The 15,327-nt window shown below is 39.2% G+C and overlaps 1 protein-coding gene across 3 annotated transcripts in view; it reads left to right on the forward strand.

Moving 5' to 3' along the window:
• Positions 1 to 1,247: 1,247 nt before the first annotated feature.
• GLS (glutaminase) overlaps positions 1,248 to 15,327 on the forward strand; it is an 86,079-nt gene continuing 71,999 nt past the window's right edge. For 2 of the 3 annotated variants that reach the window (XM_007965664.3, XM_007965665.3), the window contains exon 1: positions 1,250 to 1,641. In XM_007965664.3, the coding sequence (XP_007963855.3) occupies positions 1,256 to 1,641 (386 nt within the window). In that variant the 5' untranslated portion in view covers positions 1,250 to 1,255. Of the gene's footprint in view, positions 1,642 to 15,327 lie in introns of all 3 variants that reach the window. The other variant, XM_007965667.3, reaches the window with a different exon arrangement.

A 15,327-nucleotide genomic window follows, 5' to 3' on the forward strand; every position in this document is an offset into this window, starting at 1 on the left:
CAGGAAATCGTCTAAAAACATTTTTTTGTCCTGGAATGGAATGTGTATGTAGGCTCAGGGAACAACTCAAGTTTATCAGGTTCTCGGCTCTTTTTCCACAGGTCCAAAAGGATAAATGGATAAAGTGATGCTGAAATAACTTAGAGAACCCGTATTCCAACGCTTCTATTTTAAAAACAGTGAAGTGAAGCAGTTTTTAAAATAGAAAAGTATCTACAATTTTGCTTTCAAGCAAACTAGCGTTAACGGAGTCATTGCTATTCAAAACTATTTTTGAAGTATCGGTGTACATTTAAAAATTAATTTTTAAAAAGCTGTCGTTTTCTGGATTCCGCACCCCCCCATTCGTCGTCCTCCCCCCACCTCCACCCTCCATTGGCTTAAGTCACATAGCTGAAAGGATTGTGCTCATTTTTTCCAAAACATTTCACGTCTGGGTAGTAGCCAATCATGGAAAGTTTCAAGCAAATGTTACATTTGGGAGAGGGATGAAGCTCGTCCGGGGTTGCTCTCGGAGGAGTCGCCAGACGCCCTGACCTGGGAGCCAGATGCGAGGTGGGACCGGTCGAGCTCCGACAGCTCGGCCAGACTCAGCCCCGCCAAACCTGCTGACCTCACAGCCCTCGGCTGCGGGGGCTCTCGCCCATGAGTCTCCCCAACAGCTCGAATCCCCAGAGCTGAGGAGCCCATCGCTTCATAAATGCGAGAACCCAGAGCCCCTAGTACCCAACTAGGCTAGCCTCGGAGTTGGCACGGCGCGCAGAAAGCGGCTACTGAGGAGCCGGGCCTGGCTCATCCGCTGCACACGTCAGTTTGACTCCTCTCCCCGCTCCCCACCAATCCCCCGCCCTACTCTCCGCGCACCCAGAGCCGAGAGAAATTTGACTGCCCTAATCGCCAATCAAAAGAGAGGTCGAGGATTTCAGCCAATCGGAGCGGGAGAAGGGGGCGGGTCGTCGGCGAGAGCCGAATGTCTCTAGCCCTCCCCTGCGCTTTAGCCTCAGTGCAGAGCTTTAGGCGGTGTGAAGGCAACCGGTCGCGGCGATCGTAAGGACCAGCAGCAGAAGGAGCAGCAGGAGCAGCAGCAGCAGCACCCGCATCCGCTGCGGGAGTCCGAGCCAGAACCACACCCACGTCGCTGCCCTTTACTCTTGTCATCTTACTGCCCCGCCACAGACCGCGTTCCCCGAGGAAAGCGGCAGCCCACGCCCGGAGCATCCTCCCCTGCTGAGCGGCCGCTGACGGACCCGGCGGTATGATGCGGCTGCGAGGCTCGGCGATGCTGCGGGACCTGCTCCTGCGGTCGCCAGCCGGCGTGAGCGCGACTCTGCGGCGGGCACAGCCCCTGGTCACCCTGTGCCGGCGTCCCCGAAGCGGGGGACGGCCGGCCGCGGGCCCAGCTGCCGCCGCGCGACTCCACCCGTGGTGGGGCGGGGGCGGCTGGCCGGCGGGGCCCCTTGCGCGGGGCCTGTCCAGCTCTCCCTCGGAGATCTTGCAGGAGCTGGGCAAGGGGAGTACGCATCCGCAGCCCGGGGTGTCGCCACCCGCTGCCCCGGCGGCGCCCGGCCCCAAGGACGGCCCCGGGGAGACGGACGCGTTTGGCAACAGCGAGGGCAAAGAGCTGGTGGCCTCAGGTGAAAAGTGAGTGTCTCCGCGAGGCGCAGGAGGCCTCATTCCGCTCGGGGCCCAGGCTCGGGGTGTGTGGGGACCTGCGGTGGGGCAGGATAGGAACCGAGGTTCTAGAAAAGAGAAAGAAAGAGGTGCCGGGCGGCCTGCGCCGTCTGCGCCATGTGATTAGGCCCGGCCCCGCCCGAGCCTTCCCCGCCTGCGTCTCTCAGCCAGGCTCCCACTTCCCTTCTCCGCCCCCGGCGGGGGTCGCCCGGGTGGGGCCGCGGTGGGGCCTGATGGGCTCGCCTGGCGTCCTAGCGCAAGAGAGGCGGCTCCCCTGCCCGCGCCGCGTGCTCAGCTCCCTGGCTCGTGGCTGCAGCGCCTGGCCGCCCGCCCCAGCCGTTCGTGGGCGATGCCGCACGAACATCTCCACCGAGTGACATTCAGGAGTTGGGCGTTCAGCAGAGCCTTTACCTTCCTGACTTGTCGCCTTTCCTGGCTCGTTTCCGCTTTGCCTGCCCTCCCTTGGTTTCTGCCATCATCCCGTTGGAAACCAGATGTGACAGAGAGCTCTTTATATTTCTGAAGTGGCTACATCAGGCACATGTAGAGCCATCTGGGGCACCGGAAACAATGTTTCAGAAGTGAGATTAGGAGGAATCGGGTCATGTGGCCGAGAAGATGGGGCACACAGTATAGACCACCTGTTTGCATTAGGGACCAGCTTTGGCCTGTCAGGTCTTCCGTGAGATGGGGAGATTTTTAGAAATAAAAGTTAAATAGCCAAGATGAAATGTGACATAATACACTAACTCAGTGAAAAATCTGAGTTAAGTAGGTTTTGTGACTTAGTTGTGATAGGATGTTGACTCATCCTGTATGTGTACAGCGCAGTAGTTTAGTCTTAAAGCAAAATTGGTTTTTTTAAAACAATATGCAAAGCAGTCTCCTAAATATTTTAGTCTTATGTAATACAAATGGATCACTTTGTTTTCCGAAAATGGGTAAAAATTTACCGGCCTGCTTTCATTATACCTGTTTTTCTGGCTTTGTACGCTGACACTCTAACCTGTTTTGCTTCCCTTTTATTTCTGCTGCTATTTCCAGCTCTAGAGTTCCAGCTCTAGAGTCAAACTGAAAGTGAGAACATTCTTATAATTTCAATCTCACGCCTGCTTGATGTTTTCCTGTAATTGAAGTTGGGACCTTCCAAAAACTTTCCTGAAGTTCTTCTCCTATACTGAAAAAGATTATTTGAAAAAAGCACTTGATGAAGGGCGAAATTTGTGGTATTTTGTGATGTTGGTTTTGTGCCACGAAATAGCGTCCTGAGCATGGACAAGTTATTTAATATCTTAGGTTAGATGACTTAAATCCTTTCAAGTTCTAAAAAGCTATACTCTTGTTAAATTTGTACTTCTCTCATGTTTTAGGGACTAGTATTATACTTAATCTCATCTGGGACTCACTTTAACTTTAACGTCATCAACTCGTTACTTGGGTTTACCAAGCAAGTAACGAGTTTACATACAAGGGCCCAAGTTACAGAATTGCAAAATGCAGTCACTACCATTTAAAAGTTAATCTTAAAGGCTACAGGATGGGAACTGCTTTCTAGTAAAATTATGTCTTCAGGTCTGTGTCTCTGCAGTGGCTCTAGTGCCTCTCTTTTTTCCCACTTGTCAAATAGGAAATTGAGCTTCTTCTGTGATTTACTTGTCCAGAAGTTTCTGGTTTCATTGCCTTCTTAATACAAGTCACCTTTTAGCAATGGCCTCAAGGTTGTGAAGAAAGTATTTTAATTGGTTAAAGTTTCTATTTCCTGGATGCTCTGGTTTCCAAATGTAGCTTTCCTCCTTTGGCTCCTTTCATTTTGCCTTTATGTGACAAACATTTCTCTTATCCTGGGAGATAAGCTCCCAGTTGATCCTGTTATCCTTTCTAATGCTTAGCCTCCAAAGCATAGGTCATCCCTCAATCAGCAGTCCACCTGGTATGCTAGCACTCACTCAGGACTGTGCCAGATTTTATGTAGTATTATTAAGAAATAACCATGAGAAAATTAAATTAACATTTTGTAAAAGGCTTAGAACAATATTTGGCGTGTATTAAATGACACATAACTATTTATTAAATAAATGAGAAAAAATTGCTGCTTCATTATTGTAAAGCCTGTTAAAGAGATTGACCTTTGAATTTCAGGCTTGCACATGAAGGTTTTTAATGTTTTTAGTTTCCATAAAAATGTTTATCTTGAGAAATTGCTATACATCTGTCTTATATGAAACTATGTGAGTTGCACTGTTTACCTTTTGCTCTGTTGATAAATAAGTTCAGAGTAACTTTGATGCTTAACCACACCAATTTCATCAGTTCACATGACTGAGATATTTGCGTTTCCTCCTTTCCTTGGTCCTGACTTTATATTTTATTTACTTTATATTCTGAAAGGAGGTGGGATATAAGCAAGTTACCTTACCTTTTTTTCATAAACTCTGAATTAAAGTCACCTTAGACTATGCTGTTTCCATTACACAACTTTAGTGTAGTTTAGGATAGGAACATCTTAATATCATATAGAAAAATGTAATGATCTTTGCTCAGTTTTCTCTATAGTGATCTTACTTAATTTTGTTATGGTTCATTCTTTCATCTTGAAAACCAACTTTGCTTGTCTGTCTTCATTTTCAAAATTGTTCTCCTTTCTTAATTCTTTTTGGATTTCCTTACTGGGTAAACCCTGAGGCTGAGGCCTTTGCCCCTTTCCCACTTGTCTACCTTGTCAACAGCATATCTCTTCTTTCAGCTTTGACTCTCATCTTTGTGTAGGTAATACTTCATCTCTTAATCTAAAGCTCTGTTCTTTTGTTTTGTTTTGTTTTGTTTTGTTTTTGAGACAGAGTTTCGCTCTTTTTGCCCAGGCTGGAGTGCAATGGCGTGATCTCGGCTCACCGCAACCTCCGCCTCCCGGGTTCAAGCGATTCTCCTGCCTCAGCCTCCCGAGTAGCTGGGATCACAGGCTTGTGCCACCACCCCGACTAATTTTGTATTTTTAGTAGAGACAGGGTTTCTCCATGTTGGTCAGGCTGGTCTTGAACTCCCGACCTCAGGTGATCCACCTGCCTCGGCCTCCCAAAGTGCGGGGATTACAAGCGTGAGCCACCGCACCCGGCTAAAGCATTTGTCGCCACATATCCGATGACTTCAGATTTTAAGTCTGTACCCCAATATTCTTTTCTCCAATTCAACCTATTTTGCATGCTGTTATGAGATTAATTTTAGAGTTTTAATTTGAAAATATCACTCTACTTCCAGAAAACCAACAGGAACTGGAATGAGCATTATATTAAAGTCACAAACTATGTTATGGTTTATGCCAGCACTTGTCCATATGGACATTTTTATCATACTTTTCTCTGTCAAGCTGGTTATACTTATTTCCTTAAAGTCCAGAAGTATATATCCTATCTTAGTGAAGAGTCCCTAGGAAGAGTCAGAGGGATAGAGGTACAGGGGCGTTATTAAGTTTTTTTATTTGGACATTTATTTTTTAATGAGAAAGGAAAACAGATACATAACAGAAATTGGGCTGGAAAAATACCAGCATATGTATGCTGTTGGAAAATAGATAATTCATACAGGATGCAATATTGAAAGTATTCTGTTAAAGCAACAATGAGGTCAGTTTCCCCTTGTCAGATTGGCAGATATTAAATCAAGTGATTGGGAAATAGGAACTCTTGCATTGCTAGTAGAAGTATAAATTATTAGTTCAGTTACTTTGGAGGGCAGTTTGGTAGTTTCTGTTAAAAACTGCATACCTGTGAGGTGGTAGTTGGATGTTTGCACATCTACGTGAAGTCATGGCATTCAGAAATATTTGTAATTACACAAATAAGCATACTTTAAAATATATTTGTATTTAAAAGTAAAAGTGCAAGCAAAAATGATTTCAGCTATCTTTAGATAGTATGGATTTGTGTTTTGATAGTTCAGCTTTATGTTTTGATAGTTCATATATTTAGTAAATGGAAAATGAAGGGCAAAGAAAATCATCGAGGTGTATACTATGAAAATTGAATTTTTTTTGTTTTTTTTTGAGATGGAGTCTCATTCTGTCACCCAGGCTGGAGTGCAGTGACACAATCTTGGTTCACTGCAACCTCTGCCTCCCGGATTCAAGCGATTCTCCAGCCTCAGCCTCCCGAGTAGCTGGGATTACAGGTGCCCGCCACCACGCCTGGCTAATTTTTGTGTTTTTAGTAGAGATGGGGTTTCACCATTTTGGCTGGGCAGGTCTCGAACTCCTGACCTCAGATGATCTGCCTTCTTTGGCCTCCCAAAGTGCTGGGATTACAGACATGAGCCACCGTGCCCAGCCTGAAAATTGAATTTCAAAGTAAGATGAAATGCTTATGAATTTCAGCAAACATTGAATTGGGTAGATTGAACAATACTAGTAAGGAAGTTGAGTTAGTATTTGGCAGATATAAATATTAAGTTTTAGAATTGAATGACAAAACCTTGGCATGTGTTTTTATGATCCTTCAGTATTGCATTTGTTTTTAATTTTAAAAGTTAACATTTACAATTCACTTAAACTAAAATCAAGTTGGAAAGTATGTTTAATTTTTTCCTTTGTTGTTTTTGATTTCTTCATTATTAAATTTTTTTTCTAGTTGATGATTATCAGTGAGTTTTAGTTTTTTGTTATTTTATTTTATTTTTATTTATTTATATTTGAGATGGAGTCTTGCTCTGTCACCCAGGTTGGAGTGCAGTGGTGCGATCTCAGCTCACTGCAACCTCTGCTTCCCGGTTCAAGTGGTTCTCCTGCCTCAGCCTCCCGTGTAGCTGGGACTACAGGCACGTGCCACCACACCCAGCTAATTTTTTTGTATTTTTAGTGAGATGGGATTTCACCATGTTAGCTAGGATGGTCTCAACCTCCTGACCTTGTGATCTGCCTGCTTCGGCCTCCCAAATTGCTGGGATTACAGGCATGAGCCACTGCACCCAGCCCAGTTTTTTGTTTTTATAAAAGCAAGTGAAAAAGGTACCAATAACTATATGTCATAAAATTTTTGTGGCCTAATATTTATATTGAAATGTGCTTCAGTTAGTCATTGATAACTTTGTTCATGATCTGTAATTAACAAACTCATGCTGTTGATATATAATTTTATTAATATTTGGATGAAATTCACTGAAAGAACAATAATTAGATTCTGAGAGGTTTAGTCTCCTTGAGTTTTAGCTGCATGTTTCCAGACCTTACTCTTTTATAGAGTAGTCTGCCTACCTCAAAGTCACCTTATCCATGAAATGACTACCAAATAGAATTCAGCCTTTTTTATGAGGCAATATGTACGCCAGTTAAAAGGGAGGGGTGGCACTATTTTGGTCCAAAGATAAATGTCACCTCGAAAGAAATTTGCTGAAGGTATTTGTGGGTTTCTTTGAGTTTTAAAAAGTTATTTAAAAGAAATCAGGCTGGGTGTGGTGGCTCATGCCCTTAATCCCAGCACTTTGGGAGGCCAAGGCAGGTGGATTACTTGAGGTTAGGAGCTCAAGACCAGCCTGGCCAACCTGGTGAAACCCTGTCTCTACTAAAAATACAAAAATTAGCCAGGCGTGGTGGCGAGCACCTGTAATCCCAGCTACTCAGGAGGCTGAGGCAGGAGAATTGCTTGAACCCAGGAGGTGGAGGTTGCAGTGAGCCGAGATCGTGCCACTGCACTCTAGCCTGGGTGACAGAACGAGACTCCATTTCAAAAAAAAAAAAAAAAAAGCTCATAGTAAAAGGCTGTACTATTTCCTTCTCATGATGTTTGAAATGAAGAAAAATTATGACTATATAAACTGAAAGCCTAATTATAGAATTTGTGTGAGGGAGCTCAATCATATTAAATCTTTTATAAATTAAGGTTATATTTTACAGTTGCCTGTCTGTGCCTTTTCACCTTTAAGTCATTTGCTAGTAAGAGAAATGCTTAAGAAAGCTGAGTGAACAGATGTATTTATAAAAATAGTTACTAATTACTGATATTTCTAAGTGAGGTACATAGCTTTCACATAGAGATACTGCTACTACAGTTTTACCCTGAAATTTGCTCAGGTGTAAAATTGCTTTGGTTATGAAACACATTACTTATGAGTGATCACTGCACTTAGTGATTTTCTGACCCCCTGCAAAGTAGTAGAAGCAAAATGTTAATGTACCTTGACTTCCATTTGGAAGTGTCCTCTGCTTGATATGTAACATTCATTATAAAGAAATGTTTATAGTAAAAGCATTACTTTCGAAACATGGAACTGTAGATGTTGCATGATAAATAAAACTGATAGCTTTCAGGATTAAGAAATATATTTTTGCCTATTTCTGGTACAGACTTCTAAAAAAGATTTTAAAATTGTCTTCTTAGTGATATTTTGAGTGACATAGCCGCGTCCTTCAATTTTTGATGGGATTGTAAACTTTCTAAAGAGCAATTTTTAAGCTCTATGAGGAACTTAAAAAGTATTCATACCTTTTTAGGAATCTAAGTTCACAAAATAAACTGAAGTGTTGGAAAGATTTATTTCATAATATTTTTGGTACAGTGTTTTACATACTAGAGAAAAACTCATGTTCAACATTAGTGGGATAGCTAAGTAAATTATGGTACATTCATATGAGAGTCTCTTATTTAGTCATTTAAAATGTTTGCAGATACTTTTTGGGATATAAGGTAATGTTAGGCCAAAAGTTAGAATACAGAATTTTCCTTGCGGTATGATCTCAAGCTGTTTTAAAAAGCTCAGAAAAAGTAATAGAAGGAAATAAGCCAAAATGACATTGTTATGAGAACGGAATTGTTTTTCCTGCCTCCTTTTGATACTTTTAAGATTTCCCCCCCATTATGAGTGGGAAACATCCAAAACAGTAAAAAACATTCCATAGTTTTGAAAATCAAAGGAACCACATCTGTTAAATTTTGAACTTGTAAATCTCTACTGCCTCCTCTTCTACTCTAATGTCCTGATTCTGGTTGTATAAGAATAGTAAGCACCATTACACTGAAAGAAAAGTATGAAAATAGGTTATGTATGAATTTGTACAGCTCCTGTTTATCAGCGTTGTCCAATCATATTCACTGGTACCGTCAAACATCAAATTTTAAAAATTTATAACTATTCTTGATATAAGTCTCCCTAGTAAATGTTACATATTTCTCTGCCATATTAAAACATTGTAATGAGTAGAGTTTAACATTTCTTGTTCAACTTATGTATATTTTAAGGAAGCATTATTATACTGCACTATAATACAGTGGTGCTGTAAGACAAGTGCTGGCACACTTTCCCTGAAAGACCAAATAGTAAATATTTTTGGCTTTTGGGGTTCTCTAGTCACTACTATAACTACTCAGTGGTAGCAAAATAGCCACAAAGAATAGGTACATGGATGTGGCAGTCTTCCAATAAGACTTTATTTACAAAAAGAGGAGGCCCCTGCTGTAGTTTGCCTACCCCTGCACTAAAATGTGTTTATTGGTAAGTTCTCTCATGCCTTGATTGGTTCTGCTTTTACCAGTACTCTTAAGGGTGGGTTTGTTCTTTTGTGGATTTTTGTATCTTGTATCGTTTGACTGTTCTTCATGTCTCCACTTTAACAATCCTTCACACTCACCTTCTGTATCCAGTTCTGCTTAGCTTTTTCAAAAAATTGTGGTAAAATATACATGACATAAAATTTACCATTTTAACCATTTTAAGTTCCCTAGTTCAGTGGCATTAAGTACTTCTGTTAGTTTTAGGACCTAGATGAATATGCTAATGTGTAAAATAAAAGTATGTAAGTCGTGAGTGAATAAAGTTTGTGATCTCACTTTAATGTAGTCATTTGGAGGACATCTATTTTTAGCAACTCAAAAACTGAGAATTAGGCTTGGAAATAACTTTAAAGAACATTTAATTCCAGCTCATTTTACATATTATATAAGCTGCCCACAGATATTAAATGACCTAAACAAGTTCAGACAGTATTAGGACTTGTTTTGATTTTTCTTTTTTCATCTATTAGCAGCAAATTAATTCAATTTATATAATTAATTTTTTTAGATTCAGGATTATAAGAGATCTTACAAACCTTTCTTCCCAGCTGCTGCTTTCTTCTCTTCTGTTGCATACTCCCTATAGGTTGTTATTCATCTCTTCCTGAATACTGCCTTCACAAGGGAGTTCACTCGCTTAGAAGGCAGCCCATTCCATTTTTATGGCTGTTTCATTTTTCCTTGTGTGTAGCTGAAGTCTTTCATTAATTACCTATGTATTTTAGTTATTCTGAACAGGTCATCTATAGTGGTATCAGAGTGATTGCAGTGACAGAATTCATATAGTATCTGTATTATTCCATCTAGACTGATTTATTAAAGGATACTTGGCTGAAGAAATGAGTTATTGGAAAAACTAACAGAGTTGGATGTTATATAGACTTGATTTCTCCAGATCGTAGTCTTCCCACCTGAGACAGCCAGACTGCCTTTTGGGTTAAACTTCTGAAGTCATGCAAACGTACGGACAGATTACTGTGAACTGACAGGGACAGCCTGACCATTTCCTCACATAAAGTGGCTTTTGTGCTTTTTACCTTGGTGTGCTTTTAAATGAATTTCTGCTATAAAATCTAGTCAAACCAGCAGCCCTAATTGACTATAATCTCATCTTTGCTTTGACAGGATGCAGTTTTATCAAGGCAGACCAATTTAGTTCTCTTATTTGCATTTTGGTTAGAAATTTATTATTGTTCAAGAATTACAGATATTCTTCCTAAAATAGAGTGCCAACCACTGAGAGCATGAGGTGGCAGAGCAGGAAGAGTCTGGAACTGGGAACAAAGAATGAGCTTTATAGGACTAACTCTGGTCCAGCCACTTAAGATTTATGTGACATTGGACATGCTGCTTGACTTTGATACTCTTAAATTTTTTTTTTAATTAAAAATTTTAAATTAAAAAAATTTTTTTCAGAAATGGAATCTCACTGTGTCACCCAGGCTGGAGTGCATTGGTGCCATTATAGCTCACTGCAGCCTTGAACTCCTGGGCTCAAGCAGTCCTCTTGCCTCAGTCTCCAAAGTAGCTGGGACTATAGGTGCATGCCACCACACTCTTCTAGGACTCTATCTGTACATTGGGTACAATTAACCCACCTTAATTTACATCATAGGGTTTTAATATGATAGAAAGTGAGAGTCCTTTTTTAGCAGTAAAGCCTTAAAAGATGTAAGTTTTTATTTTTAAATTCCACCTTGGGGCAAAATCACTTGGATGATAAATAGAATTTGTCAATTTGTTAGACTTAACATTCATTCTAATGTGCTATTTTATTATATGGTCAGCCACCATCAATTCAACTTTCCATCTAATAGGTTTATTAATCTGCTGATTTGCTGGTGTTGGTAGACAGTTACCAGTCAGCTTACTATAAATTCAAAATGATACACTGATTTTAAAACAACCCTAAATATCATCTGAAGGATCATTATTCTTAAATGAAGGCATAATTGTATTATGTTATTAGGCCTCATTTTTTAAAAATCCCACTTGAAAAGATAGTTTTTCATTGTCTCATAGGTTTACCATGCTATACTATGTGTTTTAAGAGTTATGCAAAAAAAAAAAAAAAAAAATTAAGAAAGACTTGACCCCAGCCTTGAAGCTTTCTAGTTTGGGGCGGTTGGGTGATATGAAATGTTATTTAACAAAATAAAACTGTACAGTTGGTTTCAATTATTTTCCTCTGTTCATTTTGTAGTTCTTAGTAAGGATTTTTAAAAAAAATTTTCTTCTTTTGATAGTTTTTTATTTATAAGATTTTTGAACTGATGAAGATGAGTTTGCCTTGTTGCTCCTAATTACAGATTAGAAACCTTCTTGATTTCCCCTACCCATAAAGGCAAAATTAAATACTTCATCTGTACTTGCTAATATGATACTTTTTGAAAAACACTTCTACCATGTATTTGCCACATGGCTTTTGTCATATTTCTCCTAGACCACAACCTTACTTTAGGGATCTTTATCACTATTGCTTGGCATGTACTAAGTGGTACAACAAAATGACAACACTTAGTGATACCAGAGAATGCTAAAGAGTGTAGAGAATCTGGTGGGGGCAAAGTCCTGTGCAACGATTGAAATGATCATTGGTGGCTTAAAGATTTAGGGAGAGGACGGTTTTAAACAGAAGGATGATAGGTTAAAAAAAAATAAAGATGAGATAGCAGTACTTATTTACGGGTCAATGAGTCTAGTCAGTTACATTGGGGAATTATAAGGAATAAGTTAGGAATAAATAGTGTAAAGCTGATTGATAGAGAACTGCGTACCAGACTGAGGAATATGAATTCCCCCTTTGGTATGGGGAAACTAATTTGGTCAGTGGGGTAAGCAAAGACAGTTCCTCTTTTCATGTTGCAGAAGTTGGCCCCTCATTTAAACATAATGTAGTTTTTGGAAGGTAGTCTCCTCGTTTACCAGAATATACATATACATATATATATATATATATATACACACACACACACACACACACACACACATATATACTCAACACTAAAAAATTAAGTATTCACATAATAGCTTTTAGGTAGAAACAAGCACCTTAATTCACACATTCTGTGCTCTAGCTATTTTTTGTTCTTTATAAACACTAAATAAATGCTTACTTTCATCCCTTTGATCTGTTTGCCAGAAATCCTTTTCTGTTGCCATGCTTCCAGCTTTTACCCATCTTTCAGGTTTAGCTCAAATTCCACTTCATCTAAAAAGAGCTTGACCTTATTAGACCACAGTGAAGTAGTTTTCCAAAGTCTGGATGTCATAGATCCATTCCTGTAAATCCTCTTTTTATGTAAATGTCTCCTACTTCTTCTAGACTGTAAATGATGTCTAACATGATGTCATATATGGCATAGTTAAATACTTGGGATTTTTCTTCTTTTTCATTAAATTATTTTTTAAGACAGTTATTTTGTGAGGCTAAAGTAGGGGAAGGAATGGGTAATAAAAAGAAATAATATGATGGTAAAATGATCTTAAAGGCAGAATTTAGAAAGGAAATGAGAGAGTATAAGTTGGAGAAGTAGTAAAAAGGTGAGAAATAAGGATTTTCATTCAGATTATCTTCTGTTATATCCTATTTGAATTGCTGAATATCATAACCATTTTATGTTTTTCTCTCCAGGGAAATCTGGAGGATTCATTTGGGTTATTCATAATTGTTGATGATGAGATTAGAAAGACGATTAATCCTATTTGTCGTTGAAACTTAAATACTTTTCTCAAGGATTTCCTAGTTACTATACAGTTACTGAAAGCTATAGTTCTTAGCTTTTGAATTTTAGTGAAAAATACATTATTGTGAAGAATAACCAGAAAGAATGAATTTAGGAAGAGAAAGGTGGGGGGGTAAGGCATGAATGATCTTGAGTAGTTTCTGCCTGGTAGAGAGTTGGAGAATATTTGAATATGCTTGTTCTCTAGATCATTCTCAGATGAAAATCTGAGGTTTCAGATGCTGAGATAGGTAGTAATTTCTTTTTATCAGTTTTGACAGCTTATTTCTTGAGCTTATTTTTTAGGACTGGCTTAAATTCTTTCCTGTATAGATAAAAATTAGTTTCTGATTTAAAAGCAAGTAAACATTTATCTTTTTTTGCTAGCTATGGCAATAACATGGTCACTTTAATTTTTTAGCCAAAGGCTAAAAAAGCATATATTTTACGTTATTTACATAGCTTTTAGGCAAAGCAAATACCATTTACTGGTGTGATAAATACATAGAAAGCTTATTCTGCAGTTTTTTAAAGTGATAAACTACCACTATCTGAAGTGTATTTGACCAACCATTTGCTGTAAATAATTGGTACGTTATTATCCACTGATTTTTTGACAGCTGGTTCAGTTTTTCTTTAAATATTAGGTAGTGAGTATTGTTACACATTACTGTGTTTAATGGTATTAGATCAGGGTAGGACCGAGAAAACTTGTTTGTACCTTATAAAAGTAATAACAAGCTGGTAAGTTAGAGAGCCAGTATAGTGTACTAGTAGTTTGGAGTCAGAAAAATCCATCTTTGCCATTGTGTAACCTTGGAAAGCTACTTAACCTCTGAGCCTCTCTTTCCTAATCTGTGAAATGGGAATAGAGGTACTCATTTTTTTGAACAAATAACAAATTTGTTGAGCTTCTAGTATATACTAGAAATTATACTATATTTTGGATAACAATAGTACCTCTGTAGTAAGATCCTTGGAGGATTAAGTTAGAATGCATGTAAAACACTTAGCACAGTGTGTAGAACATAAGTAAGTGATCAATATATTGTAGTTATTATTACTAAAACATCCCAAATGTATTTTTTCTGGAGACGGAGTCTCACCCTGTCACCCAGGCTGGAGTGCGGTGGCGCGATCTTGGCTCACTGCAACCTCTGCCTCCTGGGTTCAAGCCATTCTCCTGCCTCAGCCTCTCAAATAGCCAGTATTCAGGCACCTGCCACAATGCCTGGCTAATTTTTCTATTTTTAGTAGAGATGGGGTTTCAACATGTTTGCCAGGCTGATCTCGAACTCCTGACCTCAAGTGATCCTCCTACCTCAGCCTCCCAAAGTGCTGGAATTACAGGCATGAGCCACCGCACCCAGCTCCAAATGCATTTTTTAAAGTTGTCTAAGAGCAAAAATAGTTTGAGGGAATAATTATATATCAGGATATGTCATTAAATATTTTAATGATAAAGCTATATGTTAGTTTTTAAAAAACCTTTGTGTGACATTCATTGTTTAAAAGTTTGGTTAATCATAGCATCTTAGTGTTACACTAGTTAATTAAGATTTTTAAAGCATATTTATTGGTAACGTTTTTCTTTAAATAGTCTTTATGATTTGTAGAATTTGATTTATACAGTCTTGCCTTGTTCTTCTGTATATGTTAAGAGATTGGTTCCAGGACCCCCACAGCTCAAGTCTCTTATGTAAAATGGCATAATATTTGCCTATAACCTACATATACCCTCCCCTATATTTTAAATCATCTCTAGATTGCTTACAATACCTAATAAAATGTAAATGCCATGTACATAGGTCTTATACTATCTTTTGAATGTATGGTTTTTTTTTTTCTGAATATTTTTTATCTGTGTTGGTTGAATCTATGGATGCAAAGGGCTGACGAGGATATGTAAACCTAGATCACTTTAGAAATAATAACTACAAAATAACTACAACTACTGTCAGTGGGGTCTTACTCTCTGCCAGGCATGTTCTAAAGATACTGAATGTATTGAACCAACTGATACTGACCACAACCCCATGAGGGAGGCACTATTATCCCCTTTCTCAAATGAGGAAACTGGATCACAGAAAGGTTAATTCATTTACCCAAGGTTATACAACTATAGTATTACAGCCAGGATTCAAGAACTTGTGCACTTGATCTTAACTACTGTCCAATAGTTAATTGCTGTCTCTCCCAGATTTTATAATCAGGTTAACTATTTGAATAATATGTAAATATAGTCATCATGTTTAGAAAACCCCCAAAACAACTGAACAGTGTTGAGTCTTACTGGAACGCTTGCAGAGCTCTGTAATTTGTATTGGGTGATTGTACTGGGCTGTATAGGAAGGCATCACCATAAGGGATGGCTGGGCATTAGCACAACTAGAGTTGAT

Source organism: Chlorocebus sabaeus, chromosome 10, assembly GCF_047675955.1.
Source record: "Chlorocebus sabaeus isolate Y175 chromosome 10, mChlSab1.0.hap1, whole genome shotgun sequence".
In the NCBI taxonomy this organism is placed as follows: Eukaryota; Metazoa; Chordata; class Mammalia; order Primates; family Cercopithecidae; genus Chlorocebus; species Chlorocebus sabaeus.